General features: G+C 52.8%; 1 protein-coding gene across 1 annotated transcript in view; it reads left to right on the top strand.

Annotated features, from left to right (window-relative positions):
* The window catches only part of COL27A1 (collagen type XXVII alpha 1 chain), a 155,980-nt gene that overhangs the window by 117,514 nt on the left and 15,381 nt on the right, over positions 1 to 23,085 (top strand). The window contains exons 36-49 of the mRNA XM_077142432.1: positions 2,330 to 2,383; positions 6,159 to 6,266; positions 11,686 to 11,739; positions 11,912 to 12,019; positions 13,081 to 13,134; positions 14,003 to 14,056; positions 17,609 to 17,665; positions 17,870 to 17,923; positions 18,498 to 18,551; positions 18,805 to 18,858; positions 19,555 to 19,608; positions 19,687 to 19,794; positions 20,271 to 20,378; positions 21,240 to 21,347. Of these exons, the coding sequence (XP_076998547.1) occupies positions 2,330 to 2,383; positions 6,159 to 6,266; positions 11,686 to 11,739; positions 11,912 to 12,019; positions 13,081 to 13,134; positions 14,003 to 14,056; positions 17,609 to 17,665; positions 17,870 to 17,923; positions 18,498 to 18,551; positions 18,805 to 18,858; positions 19,555 to 19,608; positions 19,687 to 19,794; positions 20,271 to 20,378; positions 21,240 to 21,347 (1,029 nt within the window). The remainder of the gene's footprint in view (positions 1 to 2,329; positions 2,384 to 6,158; positions 6,267 to 11,685; positions 11,740 to 11,911; positions 12,020 to 13,080; positions 13,135 to 14,002; positions 14,057 to 17,608; positions 17,666 to 17,869; positions 17,924 to 18,497; positions 18,552 to 18,804; positions 18,859 to 19,554; positions 19,609 to 19,686; positions 19,795 to 20,270; positions 20,379 to 21,239; positions 21,348 to 23,085) is intronic.

The following is a 23,085-nucleotide window of genomic DNA, read 5'->3' as shown; positions in this document are numbered from 1 at the left end:
CTGAATCTCAGTTTTCTCAGCTGCAGAAAGAGATCATTCATGTCTACAACCTCAACAGCGTCTCTTTGTAAGCTGGCACTTCCACAACTTAGTGGTGCACTTCAAAAAAAAATTGTTCTGTGATCAAAATGTTTGGGAGTCACATACTCAGTGCTCCTTCTCACACATTAGCTGTAGAATTTTCAAGGATCTAGAAAGTTGTGATCAACTGGCTTCATTCGGATTAAGCCAAGGTCTCCACATTTATTTGACCTTTAAGTGCTTTAATCAAAGGGCTCCTTTTCATATCCCCAGACACTGTTCCACAGAAGGTAACATCTCCTGTCCAAAATAAGCCCACAAAGTTTGGTTTTCTCTGAAAAGCTTTGTCCATATCTCTACGTTCCATGCCACTTTTTTAAGGTCCCTGCATGAATGTGGACCCATGGGGTGCTGGGAAGGCTACAAAGCTGGCATCCTCTAGCACCTTACCAAGCGAGGAGGCCCAGGAGACAGAGTTAGTATAGGTCACAGTTAATGGAGGGACAGGCCCCCAACCCAGGTCTCCTCATTTGTCATTTTTTTCCTTTTTTTCTAATTCTTCTGCTACCCCTGGCCCTAAGTTAACAGAAACTCCACAAACCAAGTTAAGGCATGGAATGAAAGGGGAAGGTCACAGAATGATACTGGGGGAACTCGGAGTTTGGAGATCTGATGTGTCAACTAAGGATGATTAGGGCAGTCTTATGGAGTACCATGTTAAAAGGATCCTGAGGCTCCATCTAGGCTTGATAAGAAAGGGAATAACAAGCATTCATTTAGGAAGTGTTTTTTGATTGCACATTGTGTGCCAGACACTTCTCTGAAACCACTGGAAACAGCAGTAAAAAGAAGGCCTTGCCTGAGCCCCCAATCTTGGGGTTTGTTCATATGAAACTTAACCCCACAAAGGATAGGTCAAGCCTACTTAAAATTAGCCCTAATTTTAGAGTCACCCCCAAGAGAACCTCTTTTGTTGCTCAAATGTGGCCTCATTCTCCAGCCAACACAAGCAAACTCACCACTCTCCCCCTGTCTGCATGGGACATGACTCCCAGGGGTGTGTACCTTCCTGGCAATGTGGGACAGAAATCAGCATCAAGGGATTGAGAAAAACCCTAGAATGAGCTGAGACTCAGCATCAAGGAATTGAGAAAACCTTCTCGACCAAAAGGGGGAAGAGTGAAATGAGACAAAGTGTCAATGGCTGAGAGATTCCAAACAGAGTCAAGATGTTATCCTGGAAGTTATTCTTACTCATTAAGTAGATATCACCTTGTTATCCAAGATGTAATGGAGAGGCTGGAGGGAACTGCCTGAAAATGTAGAGCTGTGTTCCAGTAGCCATGTTTCTTGAAGATGATTGTATAATGATACAGCTTTCACAATGTGACTGTGCGATTGTGAGAACCTTGTGTCTGATGCTCCTTTTATCTACCTTATCAACAGACCAGTAAAACATATGGAATAAAATTAAATAATGGGGGAACAAATGTTAAAATAAATTTAGATTGAAATGCTAGTGATCATTGAAAGGGAGAGGTAGGGGGTATGGTATATATGAATTTTATTCTGTTTTCTTATTTCTGTTTCTGAATAGAAGCAAATGTTCCAAGAAATTATCATGATGATGAATATGCAACTATGTGATGATACTGTGAATTACTGATTATATATGTAGAACAGAATGATCTAAAGTTAGGAATGTTTGTGTTTGGTATTTTTTGATATTTAAAAAAAATTTTTTTTAATTAATAAAAAAAAGAAAGGCCTTGCCGTCACAGAGTTTACATCTAGTGGGTTGATAGCAATGCCTGCTGAGGGTATGAAAGGGCAGAGTGCACACAGCTATCATGTCTTTGCCATTCCTATATCTGATCGTCTCTGGGGCCCCTTCCTACTCTTGACTCTGAACAGCTGTGAATTCTTGTTTTGTGACCTGAGCAGTCCAGCGGCGTTTTTAGAGCTGGAAGGACGGGAGGGTACCTGGTTGAGGGTCAGACGGCCCCACAGTTCTTAACCACTAGGCATCACTGCTTCCCCACCGTAGTCAGCCCTGTCCAGGATGGCTCTGATTCTCTGCAGAGCTGAGAGTGGGCACCTCTTCATTCCCACTCATTTATTAATTCACCCCCGGACTGCTGTGCATCCAGGTGGCAGGTCTGTGCCACAGAGCCCCCAGGGCCTAAATGCGTGGAGATCTGGCTTCCGGGGGTTGAGTACTGCCTCCAGGGAGGAAGTAGGAAGTAAAACCATGCTGGGACTCCCTCCCTAGTAATGTTCCCTCTTCTTTCCCCATTACCCCATCCAGGGAGAGCCAGGCCTGGAGGGCGACAGTGGTCCTATGGGACCTGATGGCCTAAAGGTAAGTGTATCCTGGATCAGGGTCTGGGGAGGGAGTTGTTCTGGCCCTACAGCCCTCCACCCAGGACTCAGATTTTCTCCTCGAAGTACTGTGTTCCCATAAAGCTCTGAGGTCAAACCCCTGACTCCCTTTGAGAGCAGGGGCGGGGAGGGCCAACCCAGACCTGCACTGCCTCCCACTCTGCCCACCTGGCCGCCTGCATGGGGGGGACGGGGCTCCAGTCCTGCCTTCCACTTCTCCTGCTGCTCTTCTTGACACTTCAGCTTCTCCCGGCCAAGGGTAGATCCTGAACTCCTGTTCTGTGCCAGGTCTAAAGCTAGAGGGTGATAATTACTGTCTTCCAAACACCCTAAAAGATCAGGAAAACGCTAATCACTCTAATGACCTGTAAGTACCATTTATGGAGGGCTGGTTGCACAAGTACCAGACCCTTCATACATATCACCTCAATCAAAGGTACCATGGAGGAAACTGACACTCAGAGAGGTTAAGAAATTTGCCTAAGGACACACAGCTAATAAATGGTGTGTCTATAGCTATGAGGAAAGGAGCTGAAATTCAAAGCCAGAGCTCACTGGCACCAAAGCTCATGGCTCAGACTTGGTCCTGCCACTTCTGTAAATGCATCTGTCAGCCACAGATGCTGGGAATTTAAAGAAGTGCTGGGAGCACACCTGAACCAGGGACAGATGTCATCATCTCTGTTAGCCCTACCCCAGCCAGGCTGGTCTGTGGCTTCCAACTCACAGACCAGCCTGGTCGGGCTCACTGTGAAGTCAGTTGCCAGCCCGGGTCCTTGTGCCGTGTCGCAGGCCTTCCCCTCTGTCACCCACCTACTCTGCACGGACCCTTGGATCACCCCTGTCTTTTCTCTGGGCTTTGGTTTTCACATCCATAAACTAAGGATTCACATGGCCAATCTCAGAGCTGCAGGGCTCCAAGGATGTCATCCTGCCAGTCTGGTCACCATCTGAAGCTTAAACCTCCTCCCTGGCTGGCTCCCATTTGGCCTCGTGTTTTCCTCGCAAAGGCGAGAGCGCCCTCTGTCGTTATCCCCTCTGCCTTCCTGGCCACAGCCCTGCTGCACTGCCTGAGAACCAGGTCCTGGTTGGGGAGAGCTGGGGCACTGACCGCCGCCACCCCCACCCCCACACGCACTGTGTTCGCCAAGTGCCTGTGATGTTCTGGGGTGACAGTGATGGGTGCTGGGGCTGAACAGCTTTGGCACCCCCTTTCCCCCAACCCCGACCAGTACTGTGCGCTGAGCACTGACAGGTGCTTTAGATGAGTTAACCCCTGCAGCCCTTACCACTCCCTCTTGACAGATGAGGAAACTGAGGCACAAGGGGGTGGCTTTCTTTCTGCACTCCTGGGCAGCCACCTGTCCCTTGCAGTTGTCACTGAGGTGGGATGGGATGGAAGCTTCTCAGGCTTGGCTGCCTTGTGCTGACTTCCTTGCTCCACTTTTCAGGAAGCTCTTGTCCTAGTTTCTTTCTCTTTTACTCCCTCCAAAGCCAGTTCTCCCCCAGTCCTCAGACCAGAGTAGTGGCTCAGATATACAGTGTGTGGTGGTGGGAGGACTCCACTATTTTTGAGTCTTGGTTTGCTCATCTGTATGTTGAGAAGTTAGACTTAGGCAACTTGTAAGGCTTTTCTGAGCGTTGACAGATGCCCTAGGATTCTGGGGTTCCCCAGGACACCCTAGAGCCTATTCTGCATGGAGTCCCCAAGGAAACCCACCGCAGCTGAGGAGGAGCCCAGCCTTGGGGTTCTAGGCAGTCCGTGGTTCTAGCCAAGTCTCATACAGGTCCCAGGATGCCAGACTAGGGCCGCTCTCAGAAAACCAGTCCAGCCACCTGGAATAGGGTGCCAGCCTCTGAGAGCTGCAAGCAAAAGCAGGCAGTCAATATGAGAATCCAAAGGTACAGTCCTGGAGCCAGGGGAGCCTTTAAGAGGGTCAGCTGGGCCAACCTCCGTCTCCATGTCAGGCTGTGCTTGCAATCTGAAAATCTCCGTGGGAAGGAACCTTAGAACCCCACCCTTTCCTTGTGCCCATAGTTTCTCTGTACCAGCTTTTGGCACAGCCTAGACTCTCTCTTCCTCTTCTGTGCCATCTCTGGGCTGCTCCATTGGAAACTACTCCCGGACTGAGCTAGAAAACGCCTCAGAAACTTCCGCCCAACCCAGTCTCCTAAACTCAGACCAGACTGCAGTAGGACTGGCCTGCAGAAATGGGCTCTCATCGTTCCTGTCCCAGAACCTCTCTTCTCTGCCAGCCTAAGCCCCAGCCTCCAGCTTCATGCCCTCTGCACCCTGTGCTCTGTCCTCTCGTTGCACACCAGTTTGTCGATGTCCCTTGTAAAACAGGATGACCCAAAACTGGCAAAGGCATCCCCCTTCCCCAGCCCTCTTCTTCTCACATGTGACTTCATTTCCTCTCCCTCCAGGCTCTCTGAGTGATAACAGCTGGGCTGCATGGAGACCAGCAGCAGGCCAGCCCTGATGGAGCTGACCTTCTGGCAGGCACTGCCCAGCCCCTCTCTGGCTACTGCCTATGGTGCTTCCAGGGCACGAGCACTAACCATGGTCCAGCCTGGCAGCACCCAGCCTGCCCCCACTTTCCCCTTCCCCTGGAAATGCTGGAAGATGGCAATGATGCGATGAGGGCAGCCCGTAGGCTCCCGTTTGTGATAGGCTTCAAACGCTGTTTAGGAAGCCAGCGTTTGCGGAAGTAGAAAACGCCTGCGTCCCTTGGGCTTTCACTAATCCCATGCCAAGGGGTGCTTTTCTGAAGAAATAACCCTGTACCCCAAACTCCTGCAGTCCCAGGAAGGCCCTGATAACTGTCAAGTGAACGCCTCAGCTCCCATTTAGAGTCTCAAAGTCTGGCTTCACATGCCAGCTCCACCACCACTACTCCAGCACTGGTTGTAGGACTTTGGGCAAGACAACTTATCTCCACTGTGCCACAGTCTCCTCATCTGTAAAATGGGGCACAGAGCACTGACCGTGGAAGCTTTTATGAGTAATAAGTCAGTCAAATGGAGAAAGCATCTGAAATACGGCCTGGATATGGTAGTAGCTGCTGTCCACCAAACAGAGGAGTCACCTGCAGCCAGTGAGAATGACAACTGCGCAGAACAGGCAGCAGCACAGTAGAGTGAGAAATAAAGCTTCTAAGGAAGACTGCAGTCCAACTGGATTACACCTTTAAACCTTAGTTTACCATCAGCTAGCTTTTCTGCCTTTTAACACTTGCTTCACAGCTCTGAGTCTATTACATCGAGATCAAAACCTTTCTTTATTAGTAATAACAATTACTACTACTGCCATTATTAACTGCTTTTGTGTTGGCAAGGGTTGAAAATAGAACTCAGAAAATGGAAAAAGTTGTAAGATTTGGGTGAATTTTTCCTTTCAAAAAATTTCTTCCAGATCCTTAAACCTTTTTCCCTCTCAATTTATCTAAGGTGGGGAGAAAGAACCCTTGTCCCCCAGACCTGAATCCTTCCTGCCAACTGCACTGGGGAGGCTGGGCTCCTGTCTTCTCTCTCAGGCCCTCTCCCTCCCCAGCCCTGATAAGGACAGACAGAAATGACCATGGCTGGAACTGTTTCCTTGATGGCTGGGCCAGGGCAACCCAGACCCTCCGGCAGCTCGGGGACCCTCAAGGTTCTGGGGACTGCTGGCTGGTCCTGCAACTCAGCATGGAGCCCTGGGACTTGGGGCCTCCAATGGGTTTGGTTACTAATTCATTCTCTCTCTCCCTACCCAGGGAGACAGGGGCGACCTGGGGCCTGATGGCGAGCATGGTGAGAAAGGCCAGGAGGGGCTGATGGGTGAAGATGGGCCCCCTGGCCCCCCTGGCATCACTGGATTCCCGGTGAGTGTACGTGGGAGCCATCACTTGGGGCTCCCAGGTAAGAGCAGAAATTGTACTGATTCAGGAACCTGGACTGGAGGTTGTTGGCAGCAGCTAAGTGGTTTCCTGCTGTGGTGCTTCCTCCACCTTGGAGTCTCTGAGGGCACCCACTGTTCACGTTTCTCTCCTGCTTTACCCTCCCATGACTCCCAAGGGCCCTCAGAACGGCATCCAGTCTTCTTAAGGTAACTTGCCCAGCCCAACACAAACCTGGTCCCTGACAGTCTCATCCCATCTGACCCCCACATTCAGCCACGCTGAACTTTTTCAGTATCTGGGCTCAGCCATCGCTTTCACCCTGGGCCTGTGCACCTGGTATTAACTCTAAGAGTCTCTCCCTTTCTTACTTCTGCATCACCTGCGTGACTCTTATTTGGCCTTCAGCTGTCCTCCAGAAACTCATCCTTGACCCCTGAGTTGGGCCACAGGCCTCTAGTGGCATCCAAAGCCCCCTAAGACATACCACTGTGGTGAGACTGTCACCACCCCCTCCAGGGTCAAGACCTTGTCTTGCTCCTCTTTTCCTTCTTAATGCCCATTGCCTGGCATGTAGAAGGGGATGAAATCCTGTTTGCTGATTGAATAGACAGAGAAGTTCTGGTCTTCCAACCTCACAGAAATTTATATAGTCAGGCTTCAAACATTCATGAACATGTTCTGTGCGCCAGGTCCCCTGAGAGTGAAGAAGTGAATCAGAAAGCACCCTGCCCTCTGGGATTGTAGAACTTGGTAGGGAAGGGAAAACTGCCTTGTCTCTGCTCTGGAAAGCATCTGGCATGGTGTCTGCACACAGTGAAACAAGGCTTGTGTGCAGACATCATGCCCGATGCTTTCTGGAACATTCCCTGTTTGACACTGATTGCAACCCTCCAAGGACTCTGAAGTTACCAAGGCTCCTACATTTAAGAATAGCAGAGCTGGGATGTGAACCCAGGCCTGGCTGCCTCTGCACATACTACCCCTCTGCTCTGATGTGGCTGGAACTCAGGACTTAGGTAGGGGTGCAGGACAGGGGACCTGACTTTAGAGTGCCTTTAGTGTTCAACTGATGACTTGGTATTTGATTATGTGATTGGGGGAAACTTGGTCTGTTTGCACAGTTGAGCAGAATGTGATGTGACTGGTGTGGCCACTGGAACTGATTGGGCTCGGAGCGTAAGGTAGCCTTGCAGATACGCAGCCCATGCAGATGTGCAAGCCTGTTGGCATTCCGTTTTGAGCCAACTGGGTGGTAATGACTTGCACCTCTGCTTCTAGCCTAGTTTCCCTGGGCTGTCCATTTCCCTCTCCATTCCCCAAGGGGAGAGGTTTATGCTGTTACCTGGGCACGGCTGCCCAGTTTCATTTGAGCTGCTCTTGGGATTCTCTTTGCCCCCTTGGGTATTGAAATGACTAACCTAGGATTGCTCCAAATGATCCTGCAATAAACTGGCTGTGGGAAAATCATATTTGTTTCCTAAAATAGAACCAAAGTGCTAATCCCCTTAGCAGCTGTAGCTGGGTGAGTGCCCCAAACACTGAGAGAATAAAATAGAGGAAACTTCCCTCAAGCTTGGCCCAGCAGTGGAGAAATGGGCTGGGGGGACTTAGCAGGAGGGGTGCTGGCCCTGACTCTCCATCACTGACTTGCTGTGTGACCTTCTACTCTGCCCCTTGCCCTCTCTGGGTCTCGTCCTTGGTGAGATGAAGGAGTTAGAAGAAATGTGCTCTAAGACTCCCTTGAGTTCTCATTCCAGAGATGCTTTTTAGTGAGCTTTTGATGATTTAGTGTGCCCTGGACCTAGAGTCTAAAGGTTGGGCCTAGTTCCTGGCTCCAGTGTCCAGGCTCTGTGTGACTTTGAACACATCACTGCTCCTCTCTGAGCCTTGTTTTTGTCATCCGTAAAGAGTAGACAAAACATTGGATAAGAAAACATTTAATAAAATGAACCAGAAATATAATTGTCTTTATGAATTGGGAAGTGGACATATGACTGGCAGCTGGTGGGGGTGGTGGTGATGATGATGAGGAGGAGGAGGATGGTGGTGATGGTAGTTATAGTGAGGGTGACTGTTATGGTGGTGCTGATGGTGATGGTGATGATGAGGGTGTTGTTAGTGGAGGAGGTGATGGTGATGGTGTTAGTGATGGTGGCAGTGGTGATGGTGATGATGGAGGTGGAGGTGGTAGTGATGGTGGTGTAGATGGTGATGGTGGTATAGGTGATGATGATGGTGAAGGTGGTGGAGGTGATAGTGATGGTGGTGTAGGTGGTGATGATGGTGAAGGTGGTGGTAATGGTGGTGAAGGTGGTGGAGGTGATAGTGATGGTGGTGAAGGTGGTGATGGTGGTGTAGGTGGTGATGGTGATGAAGGTGGTGGAGGTGATAGTGATAGTGATGGTGGTGAAGGTGATGATGGTGGTGTAGGTGATAGTGATGGTGATGGTGATGGTGGTGAAGGTGGTGGAGGTGATAGTGATAGTGATGGTGGTGAAGGTGATGATGGTGGTGTAGGTGATAGTGATGGTGGTGGTGATGGTGGTGGTGATGGTTGTATAATAGTGTTAGTGTCAATATTTTGCCGTCACTCTCGGATCTCATAGGCCCAGATTGGAAAGAGGTTCGCTGGGGCCAGACTGTGTGTTAGGGTGGTGGAGGAGATCAGGGGATTGTACTTACAATCTTTTTAACATCAGGGCTGCAGGACTCATATCTCCCATTCTGACTTGGAAACAGTAGAGTATTTAAAAATAGAATTTTATGAGCCAGTGGGGCTGTCCCAGAAATGCATCTATGTGGATGGGGGCCCAGCAAAAGTCTGAATTCCTGTGCCACAGCCTCATCCCACTAGATGCTGCATTTTTACTCGGGGTTTCCCACCAGGGGATGTTCTCAGAACAAGCAGCTGCCCTCTCCTGGGCAGTGTCCAGTCTCCCGTCTCCCTGGCTCTATATCAAGTGCTCAATCATTGCAGTGCACTGGCAAATTCCGCCAGCTTCTGTGTTGTGATTTCATCATTCCTCACTGAGGACCAGCCATGGGGAAGGGGTGTCCTGGAAACTGAGCATCTCCATCTCATTTCTAAACTGGCTGGGTAACCAGGGCCAGCAGCCTCCTCTTGCTGAGCCTTAGTTTCATGTGCTCTAAAATGGGATAACCATCCCTTCCTCCCACACTGTTGTGAAAATGGAATAAGTTGAATACAATGTAGAGTGCACACACAGTGCTTAGCCAGCAGTTAAAAGCCCTGAGGATTATTCATATTTTAGTACTTGGGAAATAAGAAATCTTGAGTTTATCTCAGCCGTACTGCCCAATAGAAACAGAAAGTAAGTGACAAGTGTAATTCAAAATTTTCTAGTAGCTACGTTTTAAAAAGGTAAAAAAAAATAGGTGAAATTAACTCTAAGTATCATTTTATTCACTCCAATATATTCAAAATATTAACATTTCAACATGCAATCAATACAAAGATTCCATAATATATTTTGCATTTTTTTGATATGAGGTCAGCACTAAGTCTTTGAAGTCTATTGTTTACACTTACCATACATCTCAATTTGGGTGCGAAATTTTCATTGGACAACTTAATCCATATTTAGATTTTCTAAAAGTTATAATTGGCAAAGTAGATTCATATAACCAAGGTGCTCCAAACCCTGGATTTCCAGTAACTGGATTGCTTATCAGTTTTACATTTAACTTTTTTAAAAAGTAAATAAAACTAAGAATTCAGTCCCTCAGTCACAGCAGCCACATTTCGAGGGCTTGGTAGCCACATGTGCCAGGGGCCACTCTGTTGGACAACACAGGGACCAGTTTAAGATCTTCATCATTAAAGGCAGAGAAACTGAGTCTCAGCCCAGAGAAGGGGCAGGACTCGCCTGGGGTTATAGGAGAGATGAGCACCAGGTGCAGGCATCCTCTCCGGCCTGAACACCGACTGTTCTGACAGGCGCTTGTCAGGAAGGAGAGTCATCGTCACCAATACACATTGCTCATGTTGTATCTTCTAAGCAGACATGTCTCCCTTGTGCTGAATCAAATCCAGCTACCCTGTAATTTCTGTTCACCGGCCATTCCTTGAACATGACTGCCCCTGCTCCAGGACAGCTGCAGAGATACTCAGGCAGGAATCAAGTCCCTCTGGGATGACCCAGGTCTTTCCACAAACCTCTCAGACCTCCTCTTCTTACTCGTCCTCCAGCTCAGTTCGTCAGGGCCTCCTCTTAAAGGGAAACATCCACTCTGAGTAGGGCCTGGAGCACAGATGGACCATCACCTCCCTGGCCCTACAGCATATGCCTCTTTAATGTGGCTGGAGGGGCCGAATCACACTGACTGGTTAGTGCTTTCCAAGAAGACAGATGTTCTCTCCAGTTCCCCTTGAGCTTACATATGCATACTTATACATGCTCACTCCTACTAGACAGTTTCCCTGACCACAGACAAAACCAGTTCAGCCCCTCTTGGGGCAGGGCAGCCTTTAGGTATGTCCTGTGTGGGAGGGGCAGGGTGGCCCAGTAGGGAGTGGTCTCGTAGGGAGTGGCCTGGGTGCCTAGCCCAAGTACCTCTGTGAGGAGCCCTTCCAGCCCCAGCAGCCCCTCCTGGACAGAGAGGAGTCTGTGTCTGTTGGACAGGGCCTCAAGGACCCTGGAGAAGTGACACAGCATCTTAGCTGTGGGGAGCTGAGAACAACCCTCCTGCCTGCCTCGCATCATCACCGGGCCTGAGCCTGGAGGTGGAACTGGGAGTCAGACAGATCTGGGATTGAATGATGGACCAGCTGGGACCCTGGGCAAGGCCGTTCGCCTTGGGGACCTTCAGCTGACACCACCAGGTCATTAGGAGGGGACCAGTGCTTGGCAGTGCCGAGAACTGCTCCCCTCAGGACCACAGGGGGTCGGGGAGGGTGACTGGTTGTCACCACAACAACAGGGACCACAGTGACCACAGAGACTCTCTGGCCTGGCCACACACACATTTCTTGGGGCCAGGCTACTGTACCGAGGAGTTGGATGCTCGGCTCCAGGAGGCAAATCCTAATTGGAGGGGGATGGGGAGTGACTGCTGACTGGGGCCAGAGTTTCTGTTTGGGGTGATGAAAAATTTTGGAAATAGTGGTGCACAACATTGTGAATGTAATTGTCACTGAATTCTACATTTAAATATGGGTAAAAGGACAGATTTTGTTATATTTATTTTTCCACAATAAATCAATCAGAAAAAATATATGCCTACTGCCCCCATTTCGCAGATGAGGGCACTGAGGCATAGGAAGTTAGGCCACCTGCTCAGAGCTCCAAGAAGAGACTTCAACCAGTGCATGGGTCAGCCCAGTGTCGTCCCTTTTCTCATCTGCCTCTCTCTCTCTTTCTTTTTCGTTTTCTCACTTCAGGGTCCTGAAGGAAAACCAGGCAAGCAAGGCGAGAAGGGCCGGACTGGAGCCAAGGTGGGCTCCCTCCCCTCTTCCCCAGCATGCTCCCACCATATCCTCCCCGTGCGTCCCACATGGACCACCTCATGTCCCTCCTTCTCCTCCTCCCTGCCCTCCATGTGCCCCCCATCCCTCTCTTCCCCCTCCTGCTGGACCTGGTAACATCTTATCTCTCCTCCCGCTGCAGGGTGCCAAGGGCTACCAAGGACAGCTGGGTGAGATGGGCGTCCCTGGAGACCCTGGACCCCCTGGCACCCCAGGCCCTAAAGGGTCCCGGGGCAGCCTGGGACCAATGGTGAGGACGCTCTGGCTGGGGTGGGCAAGGGGGTGGGGGTCAGGCACAGAACTGGGGAGAGTGAAGGCAGAAAGGGAGGCACCAGCAGGAAGTCCCTGTGAGCTGAGGGCGTCCACCCCACTGTCAGCTAAGCACCGGGGCGTGTGCATCCAGCCACCTCTTTGGGAGCGTGCAGAAAGCTGCAGCTCCTCTCCCTGGAAAAGAACATACAATAGAAATACTTACTGCCATTTCAGAGGGTCTGTGTGTCCTCTGGGGTCCTCAGCAGACCCAGATCTGTTAACCCTGCTGTTGGGGTGCGGCGGGAGCAGACCATGGAAGTACTCATCGCGGGAGGATTTTCCCACTGGGGGTGGATTTAGGAGGATTGGGGTGAGGCAGCAGCAGGTCTTGGGTGACTTTAGGGGGGTGCATGCAAAGGAACGGCCCTGGAGGGTCTGACACTGTAGGGGATGAGAGGTGGATGAGGGGCGTGGTGGTGGGGAGAAAAGAGTGAGGCAGCATCTCTGGGTGGCTGGTGTGAGCTGGCTGGGGACATTGGCCAGTTCCCCCAGGGTGTGTGTCCCACCCTGGCTGACGTCTAACTCTCACATGAAGTCATGGAATGGGGAGCCCGGAGATGTGTGGTGCAGCTCCCCATTTCCCCCACAGAGACAACAGATGGCAACTCCCATAGGGGCACAGGACAGAGTAACATGTTGTAAAATAGTTAAGGAAGGATAGATGTCAAACTATTCATTACCTTTGTTTTTAATATAATTGCAAGATCTCATGTAATTTGTACTGATGGCTCTGTTTAACAAATGATTCACTAAGTCTGAAAATTTAGCCCTTGGCTCTGCTGAGCGCTGGAGCTGGGAGAAGAAGGGCTGGAGGAGGTGGTTCCTCCAGGACCTGGGCTGAGGCACAGGCCTGGTTTGCTCTGCATGGAGGCAGGGCCTTGGTTCTGGGCAGAGGAGATGGGAGGGGCTGCGGCTGGCCCGGCTGGGGCCTGAGGGGAGGTGCCGCTGTCGTCACTGGCAGCCACTCTTGGTCCCAGTGAGGCTCCCCTCCCCCCCCAGGGTGCTCCAGGACAGATGGGGGCCCAAGGAGAACCAGGACTGGCTGGCTATGAGGTGAGACGATGTTTCTCTTCCCTCTGACCCCCTCAGCTCTGCCCCACATTCTTCCAGGCCAGAGCCCCTGGAAATGGGGGAAGTGGGGGAGGACCACCGAAGGGATGGGGGCAGTGGGGAGAGCGAGGCCCTGGGCCCTCGCTGAGTATTTCTGGGGGTGGGGGCACCCGTTCCTCAGCTCTCCAGGAGCCCATTTTCACATCCAAGCTGGCACTCCCCATGAGGTAGGTGAGCTAAACCCACCTTTCACATCTGGGAAGACCAGGGCTCAAGGTGCTTAGGGCTTGCTCCAAAAAGGAAACTGAGGCTCAGAGAGGTTAAGGAACAGGTGAGAGTTCTGAGAGCAACTAGGGTTGAAGTGGGATCCTAGTCCCAGTCTTAGTTGCTCCAAGTCCAGTGTCTGTAAGAGGCACAGCAGGGAGGGAGGAGAGGGAAAGAGCAGGAGGGGTAGTCCCCAAGGAGATGTGGGGGCTGGAGAGAGGAGCCCAAGGCAGGTGTGTGTAGTTCTGGCCACAGGGTGGGAAGTCGGTGGAAGCACGGGTCTTGCCCCTGCCCCTCCTTGGAGGGCTTAAGTTGGCTCTCCAGAGAGCTGGTCCCTAGTCTGTCCAGAGCTGGTGGGCAGAGCTCCTGACTGTCCAGGCTGGCACCCCCATTAGAGGGTTGGCTGAGCCCCAAGACATGGCCTGTTGAGCAGCCTTGGCTCAGAGAAGCACGGGGATGGCTCAGAGCCACACAGCGAGCCGGGGCCTGGCCAGGGCCCTGTTGTGCAGCTTACTGTCTCCAGCCCCGACTTCCTGTCCTTTTGCATTTTCCTTCCTGAGTCTTCACTTTCCCATTCTCTCACCTCTTACCATCTGCTTTCCTGCAGGGACACAAAGGCATTGTGGGGTCCCTCGGACCTCCTGGACCCAAAGGCGAAAAGGTGGGTGTTTGGTCTTGGGAATGCATGTGGAGGTCGGCTCTGGGGGAGGCAGCAGCAAGCCCCTTGGTCCACATGGCACCCAAGGTTCAGGCAGGAGCACCACAGCTCACAGGGCTGCTGGCCAGGGGGCTGCCCACAAGGCAGGTTTCACTGCTGCCACCCCCTCCCCCAGGAGCCCTTAGACCCTCCCTCCACACATGTGCATGTGCTGTCACCTCTGTCTGTTACCAAGGGACAAAAGACACATTCCCTGCCCTCATGGGGCTCACAGTCAAGCAAGGGAAACAGACATTGATCAGACCAGGAATAACACAGTTGGACTCCATCACCCCTGTGCATGCGGCATCGGAGCCCTGCTGGGGGTGAGCTCACCCGCCCAGCAAGAGGGAGACATCCGAGCCAGCCGAATGCCCAGGATGGAGCCTGAGGAGCAACGATGCTTAACAGCCGAGGAAGGAGCCACCAAGGCAGAGGGGATGGCGTGTCCATGCCCCACCCATGGCTGCAGATCCAGGAGAGGAGAAAAACTGCTGGAATGGACTTTGCAAGCAGCAGCCCCTACCCTATTGTGCAGGTTGGGGGTCACCGATGGCCATGGCCTTGGTCCCAATTCACCTCAAGGTGGTGCCTGGCTGGCCCCAGAGCCCAAGTCTCTGAGTCCTGCGTTAGCAACACTGGGTCCCTCCTTCTCATCTTCCTCCCTTCCTGCCCCCTCTGCCCGCCCCTCCCCCCCACCCCCGGCCTCCATTGCTCAGCTGGAAGGCTTCCTGCAGGTGGCCCACTGCTGTCTCCTTCCCCCCCTCCTTTCTGTGGCTCAGTCAGCTCCCCACTAACTACCTGGTGAATTAGCCCGGCCTAGCTGGCTGTCCAGCTGGCCCCTTCCTCCCGCTTGGAGAAGAACAGATCTGAGAGCAGAGGAGGCCGCAGGCGCTGGCAGACCGTGAAGGAAGCTGTGGACAGTGCCACTCGGAACCCTGGCCCCTCTTGGGTCCTCAGTCTTCCAGGGCTGGCACAGCAGGGGTTAGCACAGACCCTGAAATGAGGAGGAGGCAGGGGGCCCCCAAGGCCTGCGCTCTGGCCCTCTGCAGTCCCCGAAGCAGTCCCTGTGGCTGCTGAGAATCGATCCTGACACCAAACCTGCCCTCAGTCTGCCGAGGCTTTGGTGGGCCCTGGGGTTCCTGGGGCTCAACCACCTCACCCGTGAGTGGATGGGGCCTTGGGAAAGGGAGGCCAAGAGGGACATCAAGCGTGTGTTTAGCTTCAGGGTCATGTCACCTCTCCCATGGACATATTATCTGACTTAAAAGCTGTTATATTAATGCAGTCATTCATCTACTATCGGACAGGTATTTATTAGGGACTTAATACATTCCAGACCCTGAGCCGGGGTCTGGGAAATGATACTCTAAAGAGACAAAAAATGAAAATGTCACGTGGATGAAGAGCCAGCCCCCAGCTATGAATGGTGCTGAGAAGAGAGGAGATTCTTGAGCGAAGAACCAAAATTCAACAACCATGCACAAGCTCTTTCCTCAGGACGTCTCCTATGCGCGCTATCACGAGCTGGGCCTGGACATGACAATGTCCCATGACAGGTGGGGAAACCGAGTCTCCACAGTGCTCAGGGTCGGTGGCAGGAGGGTGGCAGTGTCAGGATTCAGACCCCATCTGTCTAATGCCAGGCCCCACTTCCCCAGCCAGAAATGGACTCTTAGAGGAGCTAATATGCTGTTTACCGTGCAAATCCCCTAAGGCCTGCATCTGCAAAGTTGGGGGCCAGAGGGATTGGGGAGATGGGATGAAACCCTAGGAAGAAAGAGGAGAGGCTCCCCTAGCTTTTTCGCTAAAAAAGACCATATCTTCAAATTATAGCTATCTGATTTGTCAGGAGGCCTGCAGGGTCTGGAGAGCTGGCTTTAGGTACAGTCTACCCCCTGTCCCCTGTGTAGTCATGGCTAAGAGGCTTCCCTCACTGGGCCTGTTTCCTTGTCTGTAAAATGGGTACAGGCTTCCCAGCAATGCAAGATTGGTGCATAGATTCTATGAAACAAGGTATGAGATGTGCCTCACCCAGTCCTGACATACAGAGCTTATTGGATAAACATGACCTCCTTTCTCCAGGCAACCCCTTCCAGCTGCCTCCCTCCACTGCAGGACCAAGAACTGAGTCATAGAGCCATAGAAAGTGGGCTGGGCAGAAGGAGAGGGAAGCCCTGCTGCCTGGGCCACCTCCCTGGGAACAACTGGTTCCACGCTGTGGGCCACATCCCACCCCTCAGCCTCTAGCCACAGGAGCCACAGAACCCAGCCAATGGCCTACAGCCACCAACCCTGGCTGTTGCGCTTCAGGGACCTGCTCCAGCTCCAAGGAGGAGCTCTCCCCCTCCTGCACTCCCTGTGACAGTGACAGTGAGGGGGCTCAAGGCTGTCCTGACTGGCCCCCCCATAGAGATGACACCAGTTCCTGGGCGCCACGTGGTTCTGTGCCCAAGGTTCTGCTGTTGGCTGTTCCACTTATACCCTCCTTGTAGCTGGCAGGTGGTGCCCCATCCCACGAACCTGCGGGTGGCCCAGGTCCAGAGTGGCCTGCAGTGGCCCAAGGCTCTCAGCGCATGGCTCTGCTCCTTCCCCAGCCTTGCTCAGCCTCATCTGTGCCACAGATCACTGCTTCATTACCAGCAGCCACTCTGAGCCTGTCTACTGAGCCCCTCAGTGCACAGCAGTGTGCTGAGCGCTGACCCGCATTTCCTTGTGGAGTCCTGTGCAACAAGGCAGAGGGACGACCAGCCCTTTTTGCAGCTAGGAATGTGTTCTAAGGACAGGACGCCCAGGCCAGCTCGCTGCTGAGTGGTGCAGGGGAAGCCCTAGGACCTTCCCATCCCAGGCTCTGGGCTCATCCTAGGGCTGGATCTTTGTCCATCTTCTCTCAGCAAGGTTTGGAGAAAGCGGCTCTTAAAGAGGACTGAAGACCTCTGAGCGAGTCACGTCACCCCTGTGCCTTGCTGTCCCCATCTGTAAGCGGGGATGAGAGCAGCGCCTGCTTTATGGGCTGGGGCGAGGAGTGTCTGAGTCGCCTGTGCTGGTCTCATTTCATGGGGTCCTCACACTGCCCTGTGGGCAGCACCCACCATTCACCCGTTTTGCAGCTGAGAAGAGGTCAGGGAGGGCAAGCAGTTATGGAGGGTCACCCAGAGCTGGAGTCCGCGCTAAGATCTCTGACCCAGCACCTGGGCTTTTTGCTGTGCCCTCCAGAGTCCTCCAGCTTGAGTGGCCGGTGTGGCGGTCCCCAGGGGCGTGGAGGGGAGGAGCTCTGTCCTGTGCTCTCAGCATCCTGGTTCCTCGTCCTGGTCTGGCTGAGATGTTGTGTAGCCCCCCCACCCCCTGCAACCCCAGCAGCCCCTTTCCCTCTCTGGCCTCAGTGGCCCAGTGGTCACCCTGATGAGGCCGGACGTCACCTTCACGGAGGTCCTTTTGGCACCAGTGTGAAGGGCCTGGAAGTCAAACCTCCTCAGCAGCAGGAGACGCAGCCTAAAGCCAGTTCTGTGTTCACAGGGGGAGCAGGGCGAGGACGGCAAGGTTGAGGGGCCCCCTGGGCCACCTGGGGACCGGGTAAGGCCCCCTCCCCCTCCCCCACCCACCTCTTTCCCCACCCTGGATTGTCATGGAGCTGGAGCTGGAGCCAGTGCCCTGGGGGGAAGGGGAAGCCGGACTGGGTGAAGGTGCTGCCAGCTCCACAGAGGCCGTGGGCAGTGAGGCCCAACCCGGCCCTGCACACCTGGCACCCCATGCTTTGCTGCCCTCCTTGCTTTTCAGGGCCCAGTGGGTGACCGAGGAGACCGTGGGGACCCGGGGGACCCTGGCTACCCTGTGAGTATCCCAGCTCCTCGCTGTCGGCACACAGGGAGGGTTATAAGCTGGGGGCCCATGGCCCGTGGCCCTGCTGCATGCTGCCCACAGTAGGACAGCCAGGAAGGCAGCTTTCCTTCCACCATTAGGGCTCAGGCTCCACACACAGACCCACCTGCAGGAGGCCCCTGGGTTTCTGTTCACCCTGGAAGGGGAGGGGCAGAGACCTTACCTGAGGGCAAGAAGGGATGGAGAGGACAAGGCAAGGGCAGGGACGCATCCCTGCCTTGTGCTGCTGCTTGTTTCCTTTGCGCCACCCCTTCCCCTCGGAGGGCCTTTGGGGCTCCCAGGCTGGGCCCAGGAAAGCTCTCACAGCAGAGGTGGTGGACAGGCGCAGGAGGCAGCGCCCCAGTGAGCTGCAGGTGCCCGCCAGGCTCACGATTTCTACCCATTTTGCAGAAGAAGCTGAGACAGAGAGGGAAAGTGACACCTGGCTAGGAAGACAGAGGGTTTCTGGTCTGCCTCCTCTAGATTGGAAGAGGCCCTCAGTCCCCTCCACATGGGGCCCCCTCACCTGCTTCTCCTTGGCTTCCAGGGTCAGGAGGGGATCCAAGGACTCCGCGGAAAGCCTGGCCAGCAGGGCCTGCCCGTGAGTGGTGTCTCCTGCACATCCCCCTGCCCCGATGGAGGGGAGTTAAGGAACCAGGCCCTTTACTGCCTCAAGGGACCTCCCTGCAGGGGGCTGGGACAACCCTATCTGTTTTTTACTGCCCTGGTCCTGGGGACACCCCCAGAGCCTGCATCCCCAAACCCCTCCCCACCCTCCCTCTCCAGGCGGAGACTGGCCACCCTCCCCGGGAGAGAATCCTGGGGCTGCCTTGTCATCTCACCTTGGTTTGCAGGGGCATCCGGGACCCCAGGGGCGGCCGGGACCCAAAGGATCCAAAGGTGAAGAGGTAAGGGGGCTCCTTGTCACCTGGGAGCCTGAGCCCCGTGTAGGGTGCTTTCTAGCCATGGTTCCATTTCCTCCCCCACAGCCCCATAGGACAGAGGCTCAGGACGGAGGTAGGCTATCCAGGCCTCTGGGAGGGAACAGGGTGGGACTCGACCCTGCCGCACCTTCTAGCATACCACACTGTTGATAGAAAGCAGAAACGGAGACAGGCAGGCAAGGGGGCTAGAGAGACACCACGGGGACAGTGAGGGTACAGGAGGGCAGGAGGGCTTCCTACCACAGACCTGGCATCCGTGCAGGGTCCTCCAGTGGTTGGGTCAGCTCTGGATGCCCCCTTTTTTCCCCCAGCTGTGCCCCTTCCCCATACCCCCAAACACCACTCATAGATACCCTCACTCCTGAGGATCAAATGGGCCAGCCTTGGGCAGGGTTTGGGCTCAGACCAGGACATTGCCAATGTCCAGGGCCGCTGCAGGGCAGGAGGCAAGAGCGGCCACCAGGGCCAGGGCAGGGTCAGTGGCAGTAGCTGACAAGGTCAACCCTGTCTGAACTCACAGGTCAGGGTGACTGGGCCCATTTGCAGATGCAGATGCTGAGCTCTAAGAGTGATGAGCCTCTCCATACTGCCCCCTCCAGAGCTCCTGGGGTGCTGCACCTCCTCCAGGCAGCCTCTGTCATGTGCCTCTTGACTTTTCAGGGACCAAAGGGAAAGCAAGGCAAAGCTGGGGCTCCAGGCAGGAGGGGGAGCCAGGTGAGTGTCCGCAACTGTCCCTGCCCCGTCAGCCTCCCCGCCACCCTGGAGCCCTCACCAGCTTCTCCTGTGCCCTAGGGCCTGTTGGGGCTGCCAGGGCCCCGGGGCGTGGTGGGGAGGCAGGGCCCTGAAGGCGTCAGTGGACCAGATGGACTTCCTGGCAGGGATGGCCGAGCAGGACAGCAGGTGAGCAGGACTTGGGGATAACACGTGGTCTGTCCACTGAAGACGACATGGAGGGGACTTCCATAGGCCAAGAGCCAGGAGGAGCAGGTTCAGAAGCTTAGACAGGACATCATCAACATATCCAGAAGTTCCCTGTGATGCTGTGGGGTGGGCAGTCCCCTCATGCCTTGGGACCAGGGAATGTGACCCATTCTGACCACCTCTATTCAGTGTTGGCCCCAGAAGGCAATTCAGCTCATCTGCAGGTGGACAGAGCTCCTGGGGTGTAAGTTCCCTCCCCTTTGTCACCAGCACACCTTCAGCTCTTTTGTCCCCTGGTGCTGTCTCCTCACCCGCGGGCACTTGATCTGCAATACGACTCCCTTCCCTCCCCTCCGGCTGCCCTCGGACTTCACCCCTCCTTGGAGCCATCCTGCCTCCTTGACAGCCTGTTTCTCAAATCCTAGGAGAGCCACCTTTGCCCTCTTTCTTTACAGGGATTGCAGGGAGATGACGGGGACCCTGGCCCCTCGGGCCCTACTGGGAAAAGAGGAAATCCAGGTGTGGCCGGCTTCCCTGGAGCACAGGGGCCCCCAGGATTCAAGGTCAGACCCGTCCCAATCCCCCCACCCACCTCCCGCCTTCCTGCCTTGGCCCCCCCTCCCCCCTCCCCCGCACAAGTACTGCCTATGATGGTGCTGCCTCCTCCGCACCATGGGCCAGGGCCTGTGTGAAAATGGATGTCCACATTGTCGGTCCCTACCAGGGTCCCTGCCCAAGTCCTCACGCAGACTTAAAGAGTTAGAGTTTGTTCAGGTACGATAGAGTTGTTAAGGGCGATAATCACCGCCCCTGCCCAGACTCTGGAAACCAACTAGTCGTTGCTGAGCTGTCCGTGTGCGCCCTCTAGCGGACCTTTGTAGAAGCTCAGCGGCTGCTCGCCTCTGGGTTCTCCTCCCAGGAGAATTTAGAAACGTTTCCAGAGCGACTTCGGTGGGGGAGACAGCTGTGAATCAGTGTGAGCCCGGGGCTAAAACCAAAGAAGAGTGGGATGAGTGAATTAGACGTACTTCTTCTCTCCTGGGGCTTGAGGCCTAGTTGGGGAGGGTCTGGAGACCCTGTAAGGACAGGCGCAGAGGGGGAGGTGGCCTGGGCCCCGGACACCGGGAACGGGAAAGAAGGGGAGGGGACACTTTGGCGGGAGGCACCTTGCAAGCACAGGGTATAGACGGGGACAGCATGGTGTGTGGGGATGACAAAGAGCACCGTGAAGGCCTTCCTGGGACCTTGGGTGCCAGGGGAAACCTTCCTTGTAACGGGGCAGAAGGGGCGGCCCCCAGGCTTACGTCCATCTGGCCCCAGCGTCTGGAGCCCTCTCCTGACCCTGCGGAATCACGGTTCCCAGGCCCCACCCCCTGCTCCTAGGACCACCCCGTCTGATGGGAACCTTGGTATTTTCCTTGAAGGGTGAAAGTGGGCTACCTGGGCAGCTGGGTCTCCCTGGCAAACGAGGGACAGAGGGCGGAACGGGACTTCCTGGGAACCAGGGCGAGCCTGGATCCAAAGGCCAGCCGGTGAGTGAGTCCCTGGGAATACACCTGCTCACACCCCACACACATATGTGCACACATGCTAACACGTTCCCGCAGGCGCAGACACACGTGCACTCCCAGAAGCTCGCGTCTGCCCTGGGACGTGGGTGGGAGACCTCTCTCTGCGCACCAGACCCGGGCCCGCCTCCCCTGAGTAGGGAAAGGGGGCTGGGGAAAGAGGCTCGAGTGGTGCCTGCAGAGGGAGAGGCAGGTCAGGCCAGAACTCAGCTCATGCTGACTCCTGGCCCAGTGCTCTTTCCATTCCATGCTGCTGCCATTCCCCTCTCTGTCCAAGGCTAAATTCAATCTACTCTTTCCTTGAAAATGATCAAAAAAACTGAACAAAGAATAGTTGGGACATGTGGAAAATAAATAGCAAATGGTCTGAATACCCCAAATAAAAAGCAGGCATTGTTAAATTAGATGAAAACGTAAGAGTAGTTTTATAGTGTTGTGAGAAATCCAGTTTAAATAAAAAAAGATACTTTAAAGTAAAAATGTATGGTAAAAGGTATACTTTGCTAATGCTCATCCAAGAAAACCAATGTACTATTTTAACAACAGACAAAATAGATTTTGGAGCAAAGAGCATGAGCAGTAATTCATTATGATAAAAGGATCAATTTAATCAGTTAACATAAGAATCCTAAATTTGCATGTACCTTATAATACAGCTTAAAAATACATTAAACAAAAATTGGTAGAACTATAAGGATGAATAGACAAATTCACAAGTACAGTCAAGGATTTCAATACATTTTTCTCAACAATGGATAGAACAAGTAGACAGAAAATCAGGAAGGATATAGAAGATTTGAGCAACATAATGAACTAATTTCACCTAATTGGCATTTATAGAGTGCCAGATATTAACATAATACATGTGATTTTCAAGTGCATATAGAGCTTTTCTAAGACAGACCATATTTTGGTCCATAGTAAATTTAAAATGATTTAGGTTCTACAAAGTATGTTCTTCTGCTACAGTGGAATTAACTTAGGAATGAATAACAAAAATGTGTCTGAAATAATACCCAAATATTTGGAAACTTACTAACAAACTTAAAAAAATTGACACATGGGTCAAAGTAGAAACCAAAAGTGATATCTCATTTGAAGACAGGATATAATAAAGATTGGAATGGTATTTAATGAACTAGAAAACACTAAGCCATAAGAAAGTATAGAAAATAAAAAGCTAGTTCTTTTTTTTAGATCAATAAATCCCCCAACAAGGATGATTAGGTAAAAAGGAGAGATGATGGAAATGCTAAGATCAAGAATGAGTGCTATGACATCGCCTCGGATACAAAAGGCAATAAGAGGATAATAAGGGAATTTCATCTTTTATGAATATTATCTTTTAAGAATATTATGAACAGCTTTATACCAAACAATTTAACAACTTTGGATGAAATGAACAAATTCCTTGAAGGACAAAACCACCAAAAAAGAAACTGATGACCTAAATAATCTTGTATCTATTAAAGAAGCTGAATCTGGTTAAAAAGCTACCCACAAAGAAAATTTCAGACCCAGATGACTTCACTGATGAACTCTACAAGTTCCTCATTGTGTTGGTTTGAAAGCTGCCGGACAGTGATATAGAGAACTGGAATGGCTTTTAAAAAGGAGAATTTAATGGGTTCCAAGTTTACAGTTCTAAGCCTATAAAAATGGCCAACTAAGGCATCCAGGGAAAAATGCCATAATTCGAGGA

The sequence above is a fragment of the Tamandua tetradactyla genome, chromosome 2 (assembly GCF_023851605.1).
Source record: "Tamandua tetradactyla isolate mTamTet1 chromosome 2, mTamTet1.pri, whole genome shotgun sequence".
NCBI lineage: Eukaryota > Metazoa > Chordata > Mammalia > Pilosa > Myrmecophagidae > Tamandua > Tamandua tetradactyla.
Note: the sequence above shows the minus strand (reverse complement) of the source record. Positions and strands in the feature narration are given on the sequence as shown.